The 26,733-nt window shown below is 35.1% G+C and overlaps 1 protein-coding gene across 1 annotated transcript; it reads left to right on the top strand.

The window, feature by feature from the left end:
• Positions 1-413: 413 nt before the first annotated feature.
• LOC134529041 (FUN14 domain-containing protein 1A) lies at positions 414-26,733 on the top strand. Its single transcript, XM_063362736.1, has 3 exons — positions 414-682; positions 3,127-3,322; positions 21,955-26,733. The coding sequence occupies exons 1-3, from the start codon at positions 585-587 to the stop codon at positions 22,132-22,134; spliced, it is 474 nt and encodes a 157-aa protein (XP_063218806.1). The 5' UTR covers positions 414-584; the 3' UTR covers positions 22,135-26,733.

Raw genomic sequence — 26,733 nt, 5'->3', positions numbered from 1 at the left:
TCTCGTTTGCGATCACTTGAGACAATCTCAGTAACCTCTATGGCACACAAATATTTAAAAAGAATGCATATAAGAATTTCTTGACGAAGGAATTGTTCAAGACATAAATATGAATACCACTCTTTGAATACCTTTCTAGTATATAAAATATACTTCGATAACTAACATTGTGCAAAATCACCTGTAAAACCTTAAAATCACTGTGACATATTATTTTTTCTGCCCCATTATAGTTAATGAGGTATTAAATACTTATCCATTAGAGGTTATATAAAAAACTATTTGAACTTTAAAATAATAAAAAAAATATTTTGTTTGGAATTTTATTTTCTTCACAAAGGGGAGTTTATTTTATCGCGGCGTAATGTTTTGTTGGCCGGGCAACTTCCGAACTGCTCACCATCTTTCAAGTGACGTCAGACGACTTCAGCCAATGAATGCGCAGTGTGGGAATGGCCTACCTTATATCATTTACGCTATGCCATATTTTTTCTAATTACGTTGTTGAATAAGAGGTTTACCGGTTTGTGGCAGTACGTGTATGTGGTAATTTCTTGGGTAATTTTTAAATAATTTCTTCTCCAATGGATGATGATTCCAATCGTTTTCTCGATAAGATTTTTTCTGATGTTTCAAAAAAGTCAGCAGTATCTCAAATCGTGATAGGAACTGCTGCTGGATGGTAAGATTTTGGATGTATTTGTTCATTTTTAGGTGTGGCCTGTTTTTGTCTTTTTTTAACTGGAGGCCAGTTCAGAAGAATTGGTTAATTATTTGAATTGAATGTTATGTTAATGATTATTATGTTCATTTGCGTTTACTAGTGGCTTAGTGTTTTCAGGCTTTTACAGATTCTATGAACTACAGGCCAGTCAGCCCGACGTCCTGTGTAGGAAAAGTAATATAGAGGCTGGTGGGCAGTTATATGGTAGGAGTATAAATGACCTTGGTTGGGTGGATTATGGACAGCATGGATTCAGAAGAAGATCCTGGTATGAAACACAGATGGCGGGGTTGCTGGAGGATCTGAGGGAAGCGGTGAATGGGGTGAAGCATATAGATGCAATTTTCATAGACTTTGAAAAGGCATTCTATAGAGTACCTCACAAGAGTCAAATGGAGAAGGTAGAGATGTTGGTGGAGGCTGAGAGGGGGTTTAGCTTGGTAGGAGACTTCCTGAGGAATAGAAGGCAGAGGGTGAGGGTGGGTGAGAAAAGGTCTAAAGAGGGGGAAGTGACGTCAGGAGTTCTGCAAGGGAGTGTGTTGGGGCCCCTGTTGTTCACGATGATGATGAATGATGTTTGAGAGGGGATGGTGGAAGCCAGGATGATTGTGTAGTGTATGAGGTGGAGGGGGAAGGGGTGCATCTGCAAGGTGACTTGAGCAAACTAAAACGATGGACAGAGGAGAATGGGATGTCGCTGAATGTTGAAAAGATTAAGGTGGTTAGGTTCACCTGGAAGAGGAAGGTAACGAGGGAAGTGTATACGGGGAAGGGCCAGGATATAAAGCAACCTGCGATGGGCAAAACAGGTTCAACGAGTGGTGAGTAAGGTTAGGAGCTGGGGCTGCTTGGGGCTGCTTGGCGGGGCCCTACAGGGTGCAGGGAGGCGGCATACTCCACATTGGTCAGGCCAGTGACAGACTATGCGGCTGTGATCTGGGGTCCGTACCTAGTGACTGCGGTAAGGGAGCTGGAGATGGTGCAGCGTAGAGCAGCGAGGTGGGTGATGGGTATGTGGAGAAGGGTATGGCAAGAGGGGAAAATGCATAGTCAGACTGAGATGATTAATGAGCTAGGGTGGGAAGCATTACAAGAGAGAAGGGTGGAAAGGTTAGCCAGACTGTGTAAGGTGATAAAGGGAGCGGGGGGCTGGAAACAGCTGGGGTCTAGGATACACAGAGGTGGGTATAAAGGGGGAGAGATCACGGATGGAAGCTCCAGAGGGACTGGAGGCGAAAGGGGTAGGAATGCCTTTCTTGGGGACAGGAAGGGAGTGGAATGGGTGGGATGAAGAGATGGTGGCGGTAAAAGATGCAAAGGATATGAGGAGAATGCTAAGGGGGGGGGGGGGAAGTGAGTGTAAAGAGAAGACTTCTTGCCATTGGGTGAAAGTCCAATTGCAAGTGAAATAGTCAATTCAATTCAACTTCATTCTAATGTAATTATACAGTTAAAAATTGATACTGTGGTACATTATTCTTGCTGTTGTAATTTGCTGTGTCCAACCATCCTGGACATAAAATACTCTGTCACATTCATTCAAATTATGTCAGGTCGTCATGGATTATTTTCTTTCGTATTCAAGTTATGATAATTTATCACTGTATTGCAAGTTCTTATATGACCGTCTTTATTGTTTGGAAAAGATATTTACAGAATTTTGTAAGAATATAGTGTTCTAATATATATATATATATATATCTTCAGTACTCTGAACTAATGGTGCATTTGAAATGCCAATTGGTTGACTAATGATACTAAATTAAAATATATAGTAAAAATAAAATTAATTAATAAAAAATTAATACTTAAAAAATTTGTTTGAATTAAATACATACATGAACACCCTGAGTAAAATATAATGCAAACACATGAAATCAGTGCTTGTCAGATGATATCAATAGCTATGTTTACTGTGGGACACAAATGAGATATATGTGATGTGTAAACGTAGTAAATAGAATAGGCAGGCCTCTGTAACAGTGGCACTGATGATAAATATAAACTTTTACTTGCAATGAACTGAGAGTCTAGCAAAAATTATCGGAATGTGCCGCAAGGAAAATGACAAATTTGTAATTTCAGATGCAAGATGTAATGTTTATGGCTGTTAATCCATATTATTTCAAGAAAAAGCTTTACTCTGAGTTCTGTTTAATAGTTACCATGGATCCTTGATTTAGTGGCTTGGTCACATACTAAACCATAAAAAAAATATTAAAAGGCATTCAGTTGAGAACAACAGAATAAGTGCACACATGAATTTCTAGTTTGTCTATGGTTTGTTACGGGTGATGCCTTTTAAAGTTTGAGCTGTCTTTTAGTGGTTATATCTAGATGTATGTTTTGGGGAAGGGTTGATGGATGTGAGGTCAGCGGGAAAGTGGGTGTCGTTTGCGCAGGTTGACGGGGTTCGTGACGGTGCGGGTGGGCAAGGTGGCGGCCCTGGCACTGGGTGGCGGCGTGGTGCTGCTGCAACTGGCTCACCACCAGGGCTACGTGCGAGTGAACTGGGACAAGCTGTACCGCCAGGTGGACAAGCTGGCCGACAAGGTGGAGAAGGAGGCCACGGGGCAGGGCCCCAAGCTGATGGACAAGGTGAGTCCCTCGGGGTCGTACGGGACGGGACGATGATCCGTCAGTGACGGGCAACTTCTGCCCTGTCTCCCACGGATCGCAGACGTAGCATGTTGAAGTGCGGCACGCGGGAACAAATCCCACTTCATCAGAACCATGTCATATTAATCACGTGGGTAAAAGGTAAAATGGTTCCAGAGGCATTTAATTTTAATTTTGAGGGTGATATGCAAACACGTGGGATGAAAATGCAAAATGTGAAATTTACAAAAAATAATTAGGGAATCCTGTAACTAAACACCCTTTGGAAGCCTAAACCAATCAGGGTGTAGGAAAGAGATTGAGAGTTACTTACGTGCTGTTACCAATATTAGGATTGCAACGCGAAATGTAGGGAAGGGCCTTACTTACGGAAGTAAAATTTGTGATGTGTGAAACTGGAACAAACACAGCAGAGATTAGAACCTAATCTTGGGTACCTGGTGACCTTGCCAGGTGTACATGACCTGTAGGCATCCGGTCCAGACATCACAAATGAAACGGTAGAGAGGATAGGAGCATAGGGAATACACAGAGTGGGACGTGAAACCAAATATGATCATAGAAAGGCAGAACGTGTTGGAGCTCATCTGGTGGCTCATTATTGTTGTCTCGTATGGTGTGAGGAGGCACAGTGGCTAGATACTTGACTCGTATTTTGGATGACCCAGGGTTTTATCCTCCGAGTTTGGTTTCAGTATTTCCAAAAATTCACTCAAATTGCCGGCACGGTTCGTTCCTTTCTAAATGTTGAGCCACATTTCTTTCTCTACCCCTTTAGTTTGCATTGTGTACCTCTGTCTCTATTGACTTTGTCAAATAGATGTAATCCCATGTACAAAAATGTGTAACCACAAAATTAAATAACACATGTGAATGTAAAAATATTGTCATTATAATATATATAAAAAAAATTATGTTTAGCCATTAAATGTAAGTGTAAGTACATTTAGACCACATTGTTTTGCTAATTTCTTAGTAGTGAGTATCAGAAATTTAATTTTGACAGCTTACTTGGCGGGAATTTTTGTTTACATACAGTGGAAATGCATATGTATGTGTAATAGCTGTAAGGAGTGTATCTTCTATGTTAGGTAGGGGTTGCTCGGATGTTGGTTGCCTGTGGAGGTTAGCCTTACTAATTTTATTTTCAGTTGCATGCATTTCTGCATTTTACTTTTTTAACCTCTGTAATTGCCACCATTCTGCTTTACTGCAGTGCCCAGGAAGTAAAACGTTTATTTGTACTTCCCTGCGGGCAGCAGAGATTTTGTGACTTGTTAGCAGCATGGAAATCACATGGCCTTAAACGCGTATTGTGTTCTTTGTTCTTTTTAACTGTGTGATTTAGGAGAAGGGTGTCTGAGGGAGATGAGATTAATGCCCATTTAAAGTTCGTTTTGATCTGTGATTTGGAAGCTTACGGAGGCCTAGTTGGGTTCATGAAATATTTTCTCTAAATAAAAACGGTAAAGTACAATCCTTTCGTAGCAAATTTCAAGATTTATGAGTGTACTTACAGATGAGCACAGAAAGTATTTAAAGAAAGATCAGAGAAGCTCAGATTGTGCCATTTAAATTTGTTCAAAAAAATACAAGCTTCTGTTTAATAGTTACCATGGATCCTTGATTTAGTGGCTTGGTCACATACTAAACTATAAAAAAATATTAAAAGTCATTCAGTTGAGAACAAGAGAATAAGTACACACAGGAATTTCCAGTTTGTCTATGGTTTAGTATGGGTGATGCCTTTTAAAGTTAAACAAGGAATGACGTAAAGTACGTTTGCAATATTTTTAGTTTAAATAGATTAAGCTTCCTGTTGAAAGACATGAAGTTACAACAAAAAAGGCAAGTCTGCCGGGGTTAAAGTTGAATCCACACAATGCAGAGATAAGATAAGTCTCAAAATGGCCAAAAATAAAAATTAAATAAATGCAATGCCTTTTACTCATAATTGAGGTTATAATTTCATCTATCAATCCATCTAAAGTTAACGCTTGGTATGGTTTTGATGGACGGATGGAATTTTTCTTGCCATCTAATTGGCTGCAGGGGGCGTGATTGAACGGATGTGACAAATCATTGTGAGCCCAGCGTAATAAAGAAAGTTGATTTGTGTAAATGATAAAATCTTAGTTACTGTGCGCATATGCTCATTGTGTGTTTTCACTTAAGCTAATGTAACTTTCTGAAACTTATTACATTTTTTTTTTGTTTTTAAAGAATGACAGAAATGGCATGAATAAAGAATATAATTTTATGTTATTCTATCTGTTAAAATTTTCTCATTCCATGTTTTTGAGCTCATAGTTTTTTAAAAAAATATTTAAGAATATTGCATTAAAATTATAGGTGCTTGTAACATTAATGTCGTCACTTTTAACTGTGGTATTGGGTTTGTGGTAAATTGAAAGGTGAGTGTGGGTGAAATGATTAATTGTAAATCTCTACTAGCAATTTAACTGCATTCAAATCTTTATGCAAAACATTTAAAGTTTTGGTACTTTTGCTGTGACCTTGTCATTGAGTGTTAGATTGAGTGTATACAGTATGGTTCCAAACTAGGTATACTGACAAACCTCACAAGAAAACTTTTTCCTAAAGCATATTTTCACAGTATAAATTAAGTTTTTATTGGTAAGAAACATATTCACAGATATTTTTCTTAGCTGCAATTTGTTTCCAAGATTTCTTAAAAACAAGTTTTTTTTAAAAATTGAATTTTAAGGCTGTATACTTTATTAATAATCACTCTAGGGAAAATATTTTACATTTTTTTTCTTCTTTTCTCACTAACAATTACCTTGAGGAGCATTGACTATGTTATTCTGAAAATTCCTGCATAGTATGTACAAGGTTCTCAGAAATTGCTGGGCTTAAAAATGGGTTTTGTTAAAGGAACCTTTGTCCAGGAATACAACCCTGCAAAGCTGCGTGGGTGAACGGTAACACGCCAGTGTATTTGAATTTTTTACCCAACGTGGGGTCTCTCCAGGGGCTAGAGGACACGCGATCGCAGGAATCAGGCCGACGAGTGGGTGCTGACGTTTGCTGTATGAAACTCCCGGTTCCAGGCAGTCGCTGGTTAAGACGTAAGAAGCTCTTTCTAAAATTCGGCAAACTTCTGTGCGAGAGCATCTTTGATGAATGTGCACTACTCTTGCTGCCTCCCCGTACACCATGAGCATATCGGCCATCTCTGTGCCCTTAAAGTTTGTCGTGATCTTGCTGTTCGTCAAATCCTTAATCTCGGCACCGTACTCGTGAACAGTCGACACTGCGCCAATCACCCAAAGCCAAACGCTTACACACCACAACCAACCGCTGGTTGCTAGTGTGTACGGCTAACTCCGAACGCCAGCGGCCTGCTTGTCGCCAGCTTCTGGCGTTTAACCAAGACGGCGCTGTGATCACACCCCCTCTCAGTCCCTGGAGTTGTCCCTAGTTCACGCGAAATTCAAATTGGCGTGATACTCACAGCACATGTAAATTAGCAGGGTTGTTTTTCCAGATGTCTGTATTTGCTTTTATTCAACCTTCCACTGAAATTATTTTTGGTTATTTTTTTCTTTTTATATGTAACTATAGAGGATTTTTTTTTTAAAATAAAACTACATTAAATTTTTTTTCTTCGTTTTTTTTGAAAAGTGTGCAAGTTTTTGTCTATTTGTTTATATCCAGGCAGGTTGACTTAATCTTTGAAAGTTACTGTGTTCATTGTAGTACTTTCTGATGTTCATGCTAGTTTTGTTGTTATTTTGTGCTAGCGACAGGAAGCATTATCATCTACCCCGTTTCTTCTCTTAAAATATTTGTGATGGAGGCAAGATTTTAAAGTTTTATTTTTGACAAAATTTAACTTTTAAAATAGGAGAATTTCGTGTTATTAGTTTTATTAAAGAATAAGTATTTATAAATGTGGTGCTTGAATCAATATACCATTAAATGATTCTTCATACTATTTTCACTGAGATGTATGTTATTTTAGTGGCTATACAATCAGTATTTGTTAAATTAAACCATACATGTTGTATGTGTCTGTAGTAGATATGCTCATAACCAAAATTTTTTTTTTAAGTATGTTGGCCTACCAAAGTCAGTCAATTATTGAGACAGTAAAATATAATTAATTAGAGAACATAATTAATTTTTACAAATTGCTTAAAAATACATTTTGTAAAAAACTAAGTACATGCTAAACTAATGACATTCCTTGAATTTCTGCATGTTGAGGAACAAATTTTCACTGATCTGATTAAAGGTTTGTTTGAATCATGTTTTAAGTTATGAATTAACATGGATTTCAATTATACACAGTATAATAACTTGCATTCCTGTGTCGTGTGTTTTATTGGCTGACACTTCAGTGTTATTTGGATTTCATCGCAATTCACCATAAAGTCTTGTCTCTATTGACAGTTTATGCATGTTGATTGTGTACACTTATCGTGCGTGTGCATGCACCTGTAGTTTTGAGTTTACAGTCACACTTTTGGTCTGATTTTGTGCTCATATCGTGTGCTGTCGTCATGATATTGTTTGGAATGATGCAATACGTTCAGATTTTCTGTTTTTAAAATTGTTCATTAATGTGAAAGATGTTCATTATAGCTATTTTAAGTACTTTTTCGTTTATATATTTTAATTTTTTAATGGTTTTAGCCTCACCATTTTCTTGGTCTTCATAGGCCTCCCCATCATTAAGTTTCTTAGTATTCAGTCAGAATTGAAAGACAAAGGATGGTGTTGTTATGTTGGCTACATATATATAATAGGGTGTTCTTATTATTGAATTGTGAAATAAGGAAACAGGGAAAGAAACACTTCTTAGTAACAAGAAAGCTTTTTTCCTATAAGTATAATTTGGATAACTTCAATGATTAAGAAAAAATTAATAAAAAACATAAGTCAGGAAAAATTTATGTACTTATTAATGTTGATCACCATTATAGTATTTAGTAAAAGTTTAATAATTTGATTTTGTCCATCGTTTTCTTCTAGTTGTTTTAATTTCATGAATTATATCAACTAACTGATTTTTTTTACTACAAAGTTCAGAGAATTTTGCTGCTGTTTAAATATTTCCCTTGTCAACTTTCACCAAAGACTACATTTTACATTTGGTCTGTTAAGATTTTTTGTCAAAGCATTTATTTGAACTAAAGGAGGATAATTTTTAATTTTTGGCTAAAATTATAATTATTTTATATAATATGTCTATGTTACTCTCAGCTTGTAATAAGAAAAGACTTAAATTAATTTTCAGAGTGGGCCTAGATAGCTTTTTAATTTATTTAACAATTCATCTCAACTAACAAATTTAAGTTCTGAATTTATCAGTTATGTTAACGTAAGATTGATTAATGATGTTACATATGATCGTTAAGTGAGAAATGATTTTAAAAAGACATCTTATCAGGTAAAATTTTATGTATTAGTGTATGAGTTAATCAGGTAGTAATTGCTTTAATCATGGTTGCTACTGGACTAGAAAACCGGGAAAACCGGGAAATGTCAGGGAAATTAAAATGGTCAGGGAATTCCGGGAAATGTCGGGGAAAATTCTACGCATTCTGGAAATTTTAAAGTTGCTTATAATTCAAACAAAGCTTTGCATTAAAGGCCCACTTAGTCATATTTTCAATAAATGTCTGTCTAAAGGCATCTTTCCAGATAGATTAAAATCCTCAAAAGTTATTCCTATACACAAAAAGGGGACTGAAATGGAAGTTAGTAACTATAGACCAATTTAAATCCTACCTGTATTCTCCAAAATACAGTAGAGCACCCCTCAACCGGAATCATTGGGGGGAGGTCTATTCCGGTTATGGGAAAATTCCAGGTAAGGGGAGTTGCGGTAGGGCCGGCCTCCGGGCCGGTTGAATGACCTTCATTCAAGCAAGCTGGCAGGCACGTATTTCTTATCTCTGTGAGTGGGTGCGTGCGTAAGCGAAGAGGATGATGAGGAAGGTTCGGGGGAGGTAGTAGGACTACATCTGCAGTGTTGTGTTACTTCTGTGTTGACTTGCTAGTGATTCACACTTCCTGGAGAATGTATAGTCACTGCCATGCACAGTTTACATTTCACATACACAAGAATAACACTTCAAGCATCTCGTTTAAAAACACAGAGATAGAGAAATAGAGGTAAATGTAGACTGTTTAACCATATATTAACGTATAAATATGTACATAATACATATTTGTACACTAAATTATTGTCTACAAACTGAAAGCATCACACGTTGGAAGTAAATGTTACTGGCTATCACGTGTGTCAGCGTGTGTAGTGGGAGTCGGTGTACATTCTCGGGCCGGCCGGAATTTTCCGTTTACTTGACATAGTGAAACAATAAAATTACTTATAGCATAAACATCTTTATAGTAATTCACGTCCGACACGAAAACCAGCGGTGTATTTATGCAATGCGCGGGAAAGACTGGCTATAATTAGCTCTCTGACAGACGTGCGTGCGCGCGCCTACAAGACATGTACAGTCAGGCAAAAGCAAAAAAAAAACCTCGTTCCAGTGCGAAAATGTTAGAGATGTTTTGTAATGTTTTAATTTTTTTTTTTTGGAAAATTAGTTCCGGATATCGGGAGTTCCGTTTGTGGGAATTACGGTTGAGGGTTGCTCTACTGTATTGGAGAAAATAATTTACAATCAGCTATTTGCCTATCTCAATAAGAATAATCTTATTTCTGGAAACCAATTTGGCTTTCTACCAAAAAAATCAACTGAGCTTGCTTTATATCATCTTATAAATGAAGTCATACAAGGGATAGAAGATAGATATTTTGTTGCTGGAATATTTGCTGATTTATCTAAGGCTTTCGATTGTATGGACCATGATATACTGATTCATAAAATGAAAAATTACGGTATTACAAAAACATCATTGGAAATGTTTAACTCATATTTGACTAACAGAACTCAGCTTGTTTGTGTTACTCAATATAATGAAAAAAATCATTTTATAGAATATAAATCACATATTTGTAATATAAAAATTGGTGTTCCTCAAGGTTCTGTACTAGGTCCTTTATTATTTTTACTGTACGTTAACGACTTCCCAAACTGCCTAACATCTGGCAAACCTACTATGTTTGCAGATGATACTTCCATAATACTGTGTGATAGGAATATAGAGATACTCCATTCTAATGTAAATATTACTCTACAAGAGATGGATAACTGGTTTAGAATTAATAAATTAACACTTAATATACATAAATCTTCACTGGTTTTTTTCTCGAATAGTAACTTCCCCTTAATGAAAAAAGTACCTGTGACTCCAATAAAATTAAAAAATGACATTTTTCCTATAAATGATAACATTAAATTACTTGGATTAGCAATAGACAATAATTTGTGTTGGAAAACGCATATCACAAATTTATGTAGCAGACTAAGCTCATTATGTTATGCTTTTAATGCTCTTAGGAAAACATGTACTCATGATACAGTAAGAACAATGTATTTTGCTAATGTTAATTCTATTATCAGTTATGGGGTTATATTTTGGGGGGCATCTAGCTATTGGAAAAATGTATTCATTTTGCAAAAAAAAAATTATACGGATAATTCAAAACGTTAAATCTTCAACTACATGTAAACCCCATTTTGAATACCTAAAAATTCTTACTGTGCCAAGTTTATATATATATCAAACAATAATTTTTGGGTTAACAAACATTAAGTTTCCCCATAATAATGATATCCACTTTTATAACACTCGAAAAAAGGCTGATATATATTTTAAATCTCATCGAACAACATTATATGAAAAGAATCCTTATTTTTCAGCAGCAAAATTAGTAAACAAACTTCCTAAAGATCTCCAATTATCTTTTAAAATAAATAAATTTTCAGTTTTCAAAGAAAGTTTAAAACAATTTCTTATTAAGAAAGCCTATTACAGTGTGGATGAATACCTAATATCTTCTCATAATTGTGATTAATGTATAGATACTTATTAATTGTCTTGTCAATTTTATTATTTTGTTGTGTATTTTTGTTTTATATTTATTAGCTATTACATAATATGTCCTTTTTATACTTTGTGTGATGTTTATTATATTGTTTGTTATGATTTTTATCATTTATAATATTGTAATCAATTGACAACTCCTATTTCACCTTGTGAGTGTATAAAACAGGAAGATAATAAATAAATAAATAAATAAAAAATTTTGATGCGCTCGTACCGCTACCGAACGACTCCGCTAAATGGCTGCTGCTAAGGTACACGGCAACTGCAATTTTTTTTTTTACTTGGTCTACGATTGTCCGTTCCAGTAGGCTGTTACAACCACCCACCATAACTTCTGGCCAATCCAGGCACTCGTTTGTTCACTAGCGAACCCGGCCTTCATTTGTTCGTGTTTTGATCCTTTTTAATTTGCCCTTGAGACTTTGTGTTTTGTTTCGTTCCATGCAGTGAACTACAGAACGGTCATGGCGTAGTTTATCTTTTGAAGGCTATTTTCACGTGGAATAAGATGAGTACAAAGCTTATTACGTGAATTTAAAGGCGTTGTTTCAGGTGAAGTTATTTTTTGATGCGACCATAAGAAAATAAAGTGCATTTTGATAAAGAAGCAATACCAATTCTCATTTTGAAACCTACCAAGCTGATACGATAACACGTGGCTTTTGTGTGCGGTTATGTTTTTGCATTTTTTCTAACTATTTTTTTTAATTACTTTTTTTTTCAACAGTTATAATCCGTGAGTTCTGTTGCGTGACACTTACATTGTGTATAAATAAATATGTATAACTGAACATGTTTTTCCCCAGAATCGTTAGTTAACATTGTAAGAATGTAAGAGTATTGCATGTTGTAATGCTGCTATTGTAATTCTCTAAGTAGGCCCGTTATATTGCTAGGTATGAACTTGTAATAGTTTTTGTATTTGTGTAGTAATATTTTTTTAAGAATTCATAAACAATAATTTTTTAATCTAACCTGAAAATATTAATATGTACTTTTTTTTTTAGCTTAGAGATGTCGAAGAAAACTACTTTTAAGGAGAATTGGCTCAAGGTGTCAGTTTCAGCATATCAAACCCTCTGCCAAAAAAATAAATTCTGCGTACTGCACTTTGTGCTACAAAAGTATTCAACTCTGCAATATGGGCCGAAGAGCTCTCACCAGCCATGTCGAAGGAAAAAAAAACATTAGCAATTCTGCCGTCAAAATAACACAATAAAAAAAACTTATTTTACCTCATGTTGAAATTTTTATATTACATTTAATCATATGCACGTTAATATTTATGGTATGTACTTCATAAGAAAGTCAGGGAATTTTTCTCTTAAATTTCTGGAAAACAGGGAAAAGTCAGGGAATTCTAAGATTCTATTTCTGTAGCAACCATGTTTAAATATTTCCAATGTATTTTGATTTTATGTTTGCTCTCATTAATGTTGCAGATACGTGATTTTGCTTCATCAAACAGTATCATGGCCGTATCATATGTTGGGGGAGTTCTCATTGGAGTTGGCACATCCTAGCTTCTCTTCACACGCCTTTAATAACAAATACCTATTTGTTTTCGGGTTCTTATCTTGGTTTTTAAGGCGTACAATACAAGGCAGTGTATGTGTGTAGATTTAGGTAAGGATGCTTTTTAACTTTTTCCTATTAATCTTCGTGTACAATAATGTGTAAAGGTTTTGGGAACACCCTCTAAAAATGTGCAATAGACATTATTTAAAATATTCGCTTACTTAAGAGGTGAGATTAAGGGTGAAAAAAATTATTTATGATATTGAAGCGATAATTTTTGGCTGGAAAAATAGGATACCACTTTGCAGTTAAAAAAGGGGAGGGTTGTGTATGATCGCCGAGATGAGGATTCTTCTGACATATGTGAAGTGCTTGGTTATCTGTAATCTTGTGCGGAAGCGCTGTGAAATTTTCACGGGTGCAGTGCTATCATAGGCAGGTTAAAAGATCAGGAAAATGATTACGGCTAACAGAATTGTATGCGCGAGTGATCTTGTAACTAATCTGAAATGCGATACTATTGCATTCTCAATTAATTTTGAGACATCTTTCCTGGAATTCAGTCAGTCATCTATGTAAAGTATTTTAAAGCTGTATTTTTTTTTTTTTTTTTTTTTTTTAAGAAAGAAAGCTTTGTGGATGAAGTGTGAAAGGTACAGTCAAAAAAGACCTGAAAGGTGTTGATTTGAAGTATTTTTCAAAATGAAAGCCATGGTTTTCAGCGAGAAAACTGTACTTCCCAGAAAGTGTGGCTTTAGGGTGCTGGGCAGGATGTAGGAAACAGCCGTGGTTAGTTCTTAAAAATTTTACCTGAGGGTCCACATGAAATTTTTTTAAGCGACTTTAGACGATGCCAGTTAGTGTCTATCTTCAACAAGTTCCATCACTAAAAACTATCAATCTTTTAACAAGAAAATTTAGGCAACCAATGTTTGAATTAGCTAGCGCATTGTGGAATTGTTGCAATCTTTTAGCGTTGACTTCAATTATAATTAGAGCATGTGGAAAAGACCGGCCAAAATGAGTCAAAATACATTTATGATTTGAACAATTGTATGCATTAAGTGTCACGTGTTTGAGAAAATGTGTCCGTTTGACTTGTCAGATAGATTTTTCCTTTGGAAAGTCTAAAGAAGAATATTGTCATTCTTGTATCTAATGTAATTTTTATTTGTAAAGTATGCATTTTTGGGGGTGTTACCAAGGTTATGACAAGCACTGTAGATTAATTCTTAACTATTATTCATGATAGAATAGAAAGGTTTAGTTGTACAGAACCCTTTTTTTTTGCATGTTCCTTTTATACTTTTCCTGTATTTCGTGTTATTTCTGTTCCATAGTGCTTAAGTTGTAAAATTTAACATTTTGTTCATTTTCTTGCATTTTGATATTTTTTGGTCTCTTGAAAAAAGGGAGTTTCTGCCATGTCCATATTGCTTTTTCTGTCAAGCTTTATGTGTTATGTGCACTAAGCAGCAAAATTATGCTTCAATGCAATGTGTTATAGTTCAGTAACTTTCTATTAACAGCATGAATTGTGTGGTTTACAGTTTTTTTTAAATTGCTTGTAGATATAATATTAATACTTTGCTTTCAATAATATAGTGAGTACTTTGTTTTGGCTCAAATAACATGAATGGGTTACCTTTCTCTGGTACAGCGTAAACAAAATGATTTAATTGTGTTAAGGATTTGTTGAGATAAAGATTTAATGTATATTGTGGGTTTGAGATTACTACTTAGCATCAGTGAGGGTTAAACAAATAGTATTAATTGTGCACATCCTATATTTAAACATTTTAAACCAATATATATCATGTGTAAGTTTCAAAAAAGTGTTTTGTCTTGTTAAAAGATTTTTTTTAAATTATGTCCTGTTAGAAAACCTTGGTATGTTGCTGTAACATGCAACATAGTTTCTAATAAGAACATATTCTAAATTTACTATAACCAGCAGTGAAACAATTACTACTTGGAACATAGGTGTATAAAAACTAGGGGTGGACAGGATCCCGAAATTCGGGATAAAAGTCGGGAAAAAAAACATTCCCGGACTTCGGGAAAATAATTTTTCTCTTCGGGATAATACCTCGGGAAAAAAAGTTTTTTTTTAAATAGTTAAAAGCTTCGTCGTAATAATTTTTAAATTATAAAAATACGTAATGTATACATACGTCCCGTAACTTCGTATACGTATTAAACGAACAAAGTACAAAGACATCACAAAAAATAAATTGCATATTATAAACATTAACTTAAATTCAACACTCGTTCATAAACATTGTTTAAATTAAGTCTCTGACTAATTAAAGAACTCAATGTTGAATATTATTTTTAAGTTTGGCGAATGTTAACGTCTTTGCTGTATTTGTAGGTTATAATTTGTCTTGAAAATCAACAAGAGCAACAATAAGCAGTGTTGCCAAACGCGTAATATTCGAAATTCTAATAAACTGAAAGACGCCATCTTGGTTTCACATGTTTATGCCATTATAAACGTCTTTCATAAACATCAGAGGGTTTTACATTTTAGTAGTAATTATGAAAGTGAACAATTAAAATCAAGTGGTATTTTTAAAGTAAACGAGATAATTATTTCCAGTAAATTTCATTTAATAAAAAAGGGTAGTTTATACACGTGTGTGAATGATGGAGCCTGGCATACCAGGCAGTAGCAAAAGTGAACCAGGTGTGTCTTCTGCGCCTATTTGGAAGTTCTTTAAGAAATTACCAAATAACAAGGTGCAATGTACTTTGTGCCCTTCTGTCCTGAAAACGAAATATGGTCCCTCAACAGGTATGCACAGACACTTAACACAACATCCGAAGGTAAAAAATGAGTTGGCCATTCTTCAGGAAAAATACACATCTTTCAAATTATCAAGCAGAAGTGAGAAAAAGTCAGTTAAATCAGATGTACAAACAAATCAGCCCAAGCTAGCTAATTTTGTCACCTGGGGTATTGACCACCCCAAGTAAAAGGCTTTGACAAAAGAAGTAGGTAAATGGTTGGCAAATGGTTGCCATCCATAAAGCATTGTTGATGAAAGAGGCCTAAAAAATATTTTAAAATTGGTTAAGCCTCTGTATAGTTTGCCATCGAGCAAAACAGTCAGCAGGAAAATAATTCCAGAGTTGTACGAAGAAACTGTCAACAGTTTGAATGCTGAAATAGGCAGTGCCATTTCCACTGATTTGGACTATAAATGTGGATGGTTTATTTAAAAAAAGACTTCAAAATACGCACATTTTAAAAGTAAATAAAGTAAATACAGTAAACTCCCGGTATATCGCGCCCCGATTGATCGCGGAATCGGGTATATCGCGGGTCAAACCATGTCCCCCAGTCAGAAATGAATAATAATGGAATAAATGGTTGATAGCCGATTAGGATAATTTTGCGTTGTAACTAACAAACTAAGCATCGGGCAGAAAAAAGCCTAGGCGTAGAAAATGTCCGCAGTGAAATTCTAAACAAGATATCTCCGTACATTATTCCTCTATCTTGTAGTGTTTTCAAATTATGGTCCAATCCAGCCCAGTGATATTTTCTGAAAGACTAGTTCTTAATGTCGCTTTATCTCACAAATGAAGCATCGGACAGGGGACCTGATAAAGCCCACCGTCCAGCGACATTATCCAGCGTGACTCGGCTGGGGATTGATGTTGGATAGGCTTGGTTGTCGGCAAGCGCTGGGTAGGGAGAGGCGAGCCGAGAATATGGAGAGAGGTAGAGATTAGAGCGGGCAGAAACATGGAGAGGGGGAGTGGGGGAGGGAATGTGTTCACGCAGCACACAGGCAGAGCATGAGTCACTTGACTGAGCAGCGTCCCTGCGTACAAGGCAAAATCAGGTAGTCCGGTGTTTAAAATTCCACTCCAGAATCATAATTGGTACATCTGTATATAAATGTTTTGTTACAACTTAAACCTACAGACGTTATATTATTGGGTAATTCATTGTATTATACACGTTCATCTTTTTACTTTGGTATAATGTTTTAACATTAAATGGTAAAGTAAATCAGCTAGCGTATTTTTAATCTTTGCCCAGGAATTCCCAGTGGTCCAATACTTACGTGAACCATACTGTACCACTTTTGCCGTGAGGTAGTAAACAATTCCCGGAAATGTTCATGTGTAGCGGTCTCCCGACCTTTAACCAGAGGCTGGGGAATATAACACTTGCCGATCCGAGAAACACACACTCAGCAACTCGACACAGTGTTTGGTGAAATAAGTAAAGACATAGTTTAACACGGTTTTTAATACGGCGTCACTGATTGCGCTAAAATTAAATTGGCGCAATTTTTGTTTCCCACACGTGACCATTTATAATTTACTGTAAGCATGGATAATAAAGTTTAACGACTTGACACGATAGACGATTCTTTATTTTTTATTGTACGAATGCTAGAATAGTTTTTTTCCTGTATCTGCGGCCTACTTCTGCAAAAGACAAGCTATCTGTAAGTAAATATAGAATTTTTATTTTGTTAATCAAACTCGGTACTTTGCGATTCATATTCGGTTTGAAGTATCACTACGGCCTTTCTTTTTAGAAGACTTCGACCACAGAATCGTGTGTAACCGCACACACTGCACTTACTTTGTTACGGACACTGACGAAGCAGATACTGTGGCTGACACCACGAGACTGGCAGCAGCTTGTGTGCCGCACGTGTGTATGGCGGCGTGTGGCGCGCTCGTAGGCCGTGCGACAAACTGTGCGCGGCATGCGGAAAAATAAAAACAATTCAACATTTAATATTTATCTTTAAAATTTATTATTTTTATTTTTTCACCCGCGTTTAGTGAAAACTGCGGATGCAAAGTCCGCACAACGGCGGGCCGTCTATACTGTGCGTGCTTGCCGACCTATTAGAACACAGGCGGTGTTTTATGCCTTTTGACCTTGGTCACATCGAAACATCGCGGTTATGCAACAACGCGGGTAAAAGTTATGTCCCCCGACAACCGCGTTAAATAGGGAGTGTACTGTATAATTTTCTGTACAAGAGACAATTTACTGCTCTTGCTCCTGATCCCGATCCCGATCCAGAAAATCTAATGTATTTCCCGACCGAATCCCGTCCCGAAGTAAAAATGCTATTCCCGTCCACCTCTAATAAAAACGTAGTTGAATACCCCCTCCTCTCATCCGAAGGTGACATTTTATTTTAACATTTTATTAAGGGCCAATGATTGGCTGGCATTAGGTTAAAAAATTAACAAGAGAATAAAAATGGTATGCCTAGTTTGGGACCAATACAGTACTTATAAGTATATTAATTCTTCATTATTAAACATTTTTCTTTTAGACGTTGAAATGCTGTACTGCAAGTTTTATCATGTTGGGTATAACTGCAATCATTTCCACTTAGTTTTACATTAATCAGTTTATATATCTGTATTTCTTAGAGAACTTGACTAACTGAATGTTAACATGTTAAAATATTATATATTATAATATATATTATTTATTAGCCTTTTGGTATTTATAAATCGTTAAAAAAGGGACCTGTATCCCACACTGCATATAGGTACGCTATTATAGATATAGTGAAGCGTGGTGCCACATTCTGAATTCTATCAGGGTGGGGGAAAAAAGGTTTGTATCTGTTTTAAAGGGCTGTTAAATAAATCAGCAACTTGCAGAAATGAGGTTTATTTTATTGGAATCAGTATACATACCCATTTATTTTATCAAGTTTTGAAGAAAGATCAGATCAGGAAGATGGCGGCCGTCAGCAGCGATGGCTTGATGTTGATTTTGGAACTCTTTTGACTGGTTTTTGGCACATTGAGTGAGGAAATAGATCTGGGACTGTTGCAGTAGTGTTGTCCAGAATATCTGTTTCATCGCTGGGTTCGCCTGTGCATCACTGTGTTGTCATTGTGATGTCCAGATTATTTGTTTTGTGTCATCGTTGGGTTCCTCTGTTTGTTGCTGTTTTGTCCGAGGTGGTTGTTTGTATTTTCTGTTCTTGTCACAACTGTCTAGTCATCAGCCCACTGTTTGTCTGGGCTGTGATATTTTTGAAGTGGAACTTGTTTGCTGAGTGGGCTACAATTTTCGAGCGTTTTCCTATAGCATGAGGGGAATAGGCATAGTTAGATACATGGTGGGGGAACCGGAAGCGAAGGAGACAGTAGGGGAGAAGTAGAAATGACACAGTATACTTGCATACTTACATATTTTACACTTTCACATTAGCATACTTTACACTTGCATACTTGTACAATAGCATTTAGCGCACACATACCTGTGTGTGTGTGTGTGTGTATTTGTCTGTGTCTGTCATATATATATATATATATATATATATATATATATATATATATATATATATATAATCAGTAACCTCAGCCACATAGTTTCCTATTCCTTACAATATAATAAGCAAGAAGTTTCATTTCTGCCATGCATGGACTCCACAAAAATTTTTTTTTCTAATTCCTACCACGTAATTGTGTGTGCTGTGGCTGCGTTTGAAATTGTCATCAGCTGAGTTTGGCTTGCTTTATGTGTGTTTGTGTATTCATCTTTATTGTTCATTCTTGCAGGTCTCTTATGACATACAGTGACAACCAGCAATGGAGTATGAGCATAAAAATTTTTCAAATAAAACTTCCTCATGTTTTTGTCTTTGTGTTTAAAGAAATTATGAACAAGACACCATGTCCCCTCTGTGGTTACATTGTGTTCAAATAGGAAGAATTTCAGGTTCTGGCTCTGCAGATATCAGTGTGTAAATGTACCCGTGTACAGGTTTCCTGTCTCAAGTCTGTCAGGTTGCAGGAATAAAACTTTCATTCTGGTTATAAATACCTGCCTGATTTTACTATGTTCATTCCATGATTTCGTGATAACGTCAAACAGTGTTGCTACTCTTTGGTGCCCCTGTTGACTGGGCTCTTCTGTGTAGACCATGTACTGTGGGCTTGTCTTCTCCTCCTTGCCTGTGACAGGATGTCCTCTGATTCCCCCTCCTTCCCCCTCCCTCCTATCTTAGTCGGCCGAAGCCAGCGTGCCCTGGTGGCACTTGAAGCTCAGCTTTCGCTTTTGGGCAACCCGCTGAGGACGGCTACGAGCTGAAGTATGTAGTTGATTTATTAAACCGTGCCTTGTCTCTCGCAGCCTACTCGCTTGGGGCGGAGAGTCCCTGGTGAAGGGATGAGCGATAAGTGCCTTGTTTTCTCTACATTTCTGTTGGCTGCTCTTTCCAAATTGCGTTTGGAACTATTACGTTGGGTAGTTGGTTTGTGTATTGCCTTGAGCCTTCACCTTGTTTTGTAGTCGTGTCTCTTGTGGCAGATTTTCCCAGCTTTGTGTAGGCTGCAGGATTTCAAATCCAATTTGACTAATGTAGATGACCTACATAATGCATCTGTTACCACTACATTTTTGTGGTAATCTTGCTGTACCCTTGAGAGCTATTTGAGCCTTGAAGCCTGTTTTGAAAGCAAACTGACTGGGGACTTGTGTTTTTAAAGTTCTCATACCTCTGTGCTACGTCCCTATTTTGATCTAGGGTATTTGGAACCGTAACCGATCTTCAGAATCAGGAATTTTGGTACTAGTCTTCAACGGAACGAGAATTCCCGGTACTTTGGTACTAATTTTTTTTTAAATTAATGGTGCAGCAGTCTGTGATTGAAATGGTAATACATATTTAGTTTTGAACATTTAAACAAGTGTTAGTGTCTAGACATTTTGTTAAAAATATTTCATTCCAAAATGTATGTACAAACGTCAGCAAATCACTTTATTCTCAGTCTTACTCTCAATCTTTAACTTTGGAAAGAGAACATTTAAACAACTAATCATTTTAACGCATGCAAATAACATAATTATTAACTTAAAATAACATTTCTTCTTTACGTAATAAACTTGAAAGGTATAATATTGTTATTTAAAGAATATTGCCAATGACAAATCACAGTTTCGTATGTATCTATTTTAGAGCAAACACAGTCAGTCAAAATTAATTTTAAAGTCAGCCTTTTAAGCCTGAGTAACTAAAACATTCATTAAAACAATAAAATATCTTCTTCTTAGACTAATGAACAATGCACAAAATCCATCAATAATAAATATTGTATAAGAAAATCTGTAATATATGATCAGAACTAAAGTACAGTCTGAACACCGACTGACGACTAAGTAGCGTGGGCGGTGCGTTAGACTCTCCCCCCTCACCCCGTCCGCAACAATCACCTCACCAGAGGAGAGTATCAAATGAAAGTAACTTTAGTGCGCAATAAAAACTAAATTTTATGCTGTGAATTTTTAGTCCCAAAAGTACCAAAAGACCTAGGAATCAATTTTAAATTCCCGGTTCTTTTACAATGTAAAATAATTAGGGAATTCCCGGTACTTTCTGGATCAGAATTTCCCGGTTCTGAACCCTATTGATTGTGATCACATGTTTGTGGAAGAGGACGGAGCTCTCACCATAAAGTGAATGAAATAATAATTTCTTCTTGTGAAATGGAAGTCTATGTATCTGTATGTTTACCATTGTGTTCATAATTTCTCATTTCTTCTCTTTCAATCTTAAGCTAACATTTTCTGTTGCGACATAGCTAAAATGTTGTCATGTTATACAACCCTCACAACTGTGCACACACCCTTAATTATAGTTTCCACTGCCAGGATATGTAGTTCATTTGAACCCCGGGCAAGCTGGAAATGTTTCATACATGGATTCCCATGTGAGTGAATGGACACTGCCATAGTTGGTGGTTGTCTTGGAATGCTTCTGTTATGTACTGAGCTTCATTTCTGTGCTGCTTCACTCCTATTTCATTCATCCCTATTTTATTCATCTATCAATCCATCCATCCATCCATACCATTCATTCTTGGCTGACCAGGTACTAGTTTGACCATCTTGTAGGCTTTTCATCCACTTCACTTCCCATCTCATCCATCTCAGCTAACTTGCATCAGGTGGTAACATACAAATAATATAAATATCATTGCATTTTGTAATTTGAGTAATCATTTCTTTTTGTAATATTTTAACTTTAACTTTACTCTAGAGTTTATACAGAAGACTTTTTTTTTAAAGATTGTGATTCTGAATGTTGCAGGTGGAACGTTATGTTGATGACAAATATGAAAAAGCAAAGGATGCTCTAAATAAACACAAGCGCGATGCTAGACGCTGGTACCATTCCTTCATTGGTGACGACGATGGCTATGTTACAGACACTCACATTTTTCTAGCATCATTTGCAGCAGGTGTTTCCATGGGGATGATGATGGCATAGAGTGGTTTAGAAAGACAGTATTTGTAGTTCTTAAGCGTTTAAATGTACTAACATATATTTTAATGATTTGAGAAAATCTTAACCCTATGTTAGGTATTCATCAATTTTAAATATGTTTATGTAATTGTAAGCTTTTATTTTTTCCATACTGATGCTTTTAACCAAAGTTGATGTCATAACTATTTATTTTCTGTGATATGTACATAAAATACATACTTGTTTTCATACCTAAATATTACTAAAAGAAACATATATTCATAACTTTGCTATGAAATTATGTTTAGCATCTTAAACCTGATAGGCAATTAAATGGTAAGTGGTAAGATATACAATAAGATGTGCATTACACTCGTACATGGGAAAGTCTACCCTGTGCCATCTTTCTAGACTAGAGTCCACGACCTTTGGAATGCAGTTCTTCAAGCAAAACCCTAAAAACTAATATTTGTATGTACTATATTTGTTTTCAATTAAAAATTTTTCAAATTCAACTTTCATACTCTTAACTGAATGTAAAAGTTGGTGAACAACTCATCTTTACACAGTTGTATTTTGTAAAGATAATCTCATTTGAAGAGCTTTAAGTAATTCGTTTTTTAGAAGTATTTTATAGTAGCAAGGACAAAGAATAGTTGAATGACTTGTGTTCTGCGATTTTGTCCGGGTCTCTTAGATTATTTGGTATGCATGGTAGGTAAGTGTTTGAAATGAGACTGTAAAATGCAATTTATTTGCTAAAATTTTTTTTCCTATTCGTCCATGCATGACACTAAAATTACTTAATTTCATGGTTGGTTACCTTAGTACTAGTTATTATAGTGATATTAGAGTAAACTGTGGTTGTTGTTTCAAACTAAACCATTCTGTTGCTTTCCTTTTAATGACTGATGTTCATGTAGGAACTTCAATGTATCATTATTTGTTGCTGGAAGCAAAAAATTGTTGTATAAAATGCAATTGTAAAGAAAAGATTAAAGTAAATGTTGTTTGAATTTATGGTGTAATTGATCATTTTATATTTTGGAGTAAAATGTTAATCTCCATATCACCTACTGTTTAAAATAAAGTGAACTTGATGGGTTCAGAACTGAACGTTTATTATCTAGTGTTTTGCCACGAATGATGCAGTGCTTGTTTTAAGGGTAGCTAGTAGCCTGTCATCTCCAGAGGTCCACACGCTTCCTTGTGCATTTAGACCTTTTTCTGTTTGTTACATATTGTTCGTTATTGTTCATGATGTTTGTTTTGCCCAGAAAGTCCTTTCTCTTGGTGCAAGTGCAGTGCAATTGGATGAGTGTTATTAACTTTTAATTATGTCACTAATCTCGTCTCTTGGCGGATGTTGCCCTGAGGTGGTGCGTTTTCTCAGGTTACTCCTGTAGTTGCTGTAGCTTACCATTTCATTCTCCGTTGTCTTTAATGACCTCAATATTATCAGTAGGTTGGTGTGTCGTTAATAATTTAATAGCATATTTGTGATTTTAGGGCATGTTGGAAACTAAAAAAAAGTATTGTGCTGAATTGTGTTTAGTTGATGAAATAAAATTAATAGTTGTAAATTTTTTTAATATTTTTTAATTGTCAAAATAAATTATTAGTTGTTGCCATTTTGTTTACATAAACTTTATTTGGTTATTTTCATTATAGAATGAATTTGGGAAATAATGGGCAAAGGCAAAGTTACTTGGTTATGACACATAATAAAGTAAGAAATACTTGCAAATATACATATGTATTTCATTTTTGTAAAATGTGACACCATTTTGCTTTGGCTGGTTTTTTTTCAATCACTACCAGGGTTTTATAAGTCAACAGTGATGTAGGTTAGTGCAAAGTTTTATTAGTTTCATTTAAGATATCATCAGTAAGCACCTGCTGTAGCAAAATAAATATGTATTGCAAGTAGTGATTGGTCAAATCTGAATCTCGAAGTGCGTCGAATCCACCCCTTTAGTTCAAATATTTTTTTTTTCAGGGTCAAAAATGAAATAATGTACAAGAAATTAAAAAAAAATGTTAACTTACATCAAATGCTTCTTCATAGCACTTATTTGGTGAGGTTGTTAGCTACATTTTGAATTGGTAATTCCTAATGATTTTACAGAATTTTAAATGTAGCTAACCTATACCAACCAACCCATTTCATAATGTAACATATTTATACCTAACTTAACCATTTGATAAAATGATAAACTACTTGAAGTATCACAATGCCCTGTTACAGAATGATTGGAAAACATACCAGGAAATTAGGAAAGAACCTTTTCAAGGTTCCCCCCCGCCTTCCACCCCCTCTCTATGAAACAAATGTTTTATCAGAATTACCTATTTTTTTTGTAAGAAGTGTTACTTACTGTTGAATCATTGACATGTGGCAGGTACAAAATAAAACATCACACACATTCTCTATCATTTTTCATAACAGGGCAGAACCTTCACAATGTGTAAATTTCTACATGTTGTAAGAACTAAAGTAACTGAAAACACAGGGACTATGCTAAACTACATTATGCACATTAAAAAAAACATGTCTTCACATACCATTAAGAAGTATTTCTTGGCCTAACCTATAAAATTTTTAAAAGGTCAAGTGCAAACAAATAAGAAAAATATTAATACCATGTTTTACCGGGAAACAGTTTTTTTCCACTTGAAAAATGAAATTTTTGTGTCGTCCAGTAATAAAAGAAAGTTAAATAAAACCAGGTAGAAATATAAAATGCGTAGCATCTTATGTAAGTAAAGCCATCCCGCTTTTTCACTAAATAACCGAGAATATGAAGATACAAGATGTACAACTGTCCTACACAGCACAAAAGAGCAATGTATCACATTTGTGGCATTTTAATAAAATCGATGGGTGCTGTAGCAGAAAAAAGTGAGATTTATCAAAATATTTAGTTGAAATTTGTTTCCTGTGTTAAAGATATATGACCTTCCATGTGATGTGTTAAAAAATGGCGTCGCAACTCTCAGAAACAGCTGTTTTTCGTGCCAAACTTGGAGTATCTACAAAAAATGTTGAGAAATTTGGTGAAACACTTTAAAAACTGCTGAATTTCCTTTTTTGTGTGTGTGTGTGTATGTGTGTGTGTGTATGTGTGTGTGTGTGTGCGCGCGCGCGCCTGCGCCTGCGTGTATATATATATATATATATATATATATATATATATATATATATATATATATATATATATATTAGAATATTTTGAGGAATGGTAATAAAATAAGTACAAAGATAAACATACCTAAATAAGCCTAGTAAATTTATGAGTTGCCAGTGTTGAATTTTTGAATTTACTACATTTACTCCAAGATTTTTCTTCAAATCTTTTTACTTGAATCTTTCTAATACTAAGAGATTTGGTGGGGTTCAAGGACTCAACCGGCCCATCCGTAGTTATAAGGTAATGTGCTGATAGATTTTAAACTTCAAATTTAATGATGTAATGTAAACTTTTTTTTTTAAGGAATCACATTTGTAGTATTTACATAACTGTTATAACAGTTTGAAACACACAAGTTTCTTCATCCACTCCTAATTACTAATTAAAGGGGCAGAAATTTGGCCACTCTGAAAGTGTAAACTGTGAGCATGCTGAATGTGCTCACTGTGTAAATTTGTTTTAAAATTATACTTTGGTATTTAGAGAACTTCCTAGTCATTAGAGAAATTCTGCCTTTTTTTTCCATCTCAAAATGAGAACAGCAGTTGGTCATGAACAATGAAAATACATAATATCCTTTAGGCTGATGATTGTGTGAAGTAGGTGCACTGTTGCTCATTTGTTGGTTAAGCCTTCAGTGTTTTAGTAAGGAAATGAGCTACTGTATTGTAGGAAAATGAAGTTATTAACCACATCTTTATCTTAATAATTTGAAAAATACTGCGGTAATATTCCATTTGCAGATATACATAGAATGGTGATTTTGTTTTATTTAAATTTTGCAATATTACTAAATTAAAGTTTTGGTAGGTCTATAGACCATACAAAGTAATTAACTTATAAATGAACAAATGTAGATATCCTTGGACTGTGGTGTTATAAATTAAAACAAAAAATGTTATCAAATATGACTTTTTTTTGGGCTGGCAAAGAAACATACGTTTGACTAACTGAAATTATTAAATACATGTTTTTTTGTAAATGGGTTAATGCTATATTAAAGTGGAAACAAAATTAAATTTGATTTATGATTTACATACGTTTAAAATGACATCAAATTCAAAAATAATACAAACCCATAAATGTTTGCACTACTATTGAAATTGTATTACTAAACTAGCAGAGTTTGTGTAGCTACTTAGTTACTAAATGTATATCATTTTCTATGCTTGTTCATAATATTTAGTTTAATTAATGCTTGTGGTATTGATATATTATTTAAATATTTGCTCTTTCTGGTCATATTAAGAATTTATCTAAGAGTATGTAGTCTGTAATTGTATGAAATGTAAGAAAATGTATTTAAGATTAAGGGAAGTTGCTGCCAGTGTAGAGACCAGTGCAACTAAAACACTGTTCGTGTCCTACCTGAAAAATTATCCCGAAAGTGTTAAAAATCATTAATATTATAGAATAAAAATTATGAGGAATA

Source organism: Bacillus rossius, chromosome 2 (genome assembly GCF_032445375.1).
Source record: "Bacillus rossius redtenbacheri isolate Brsri chromosome 2, Brsri_v3, whole genome shotgun sequence".
NCBI classification, from domain to species: Eukaryota; Metazoa; Arthropoda; class Insecta; order Phasmatodea; family Bacillidae; genus Bacillus; species Bacillus rossius.
The sequence above is the reverse complement of the archived record's forward strand: the minus strand, read 5'-3'. Positions and strand labels throughout refer to the sequence as shown.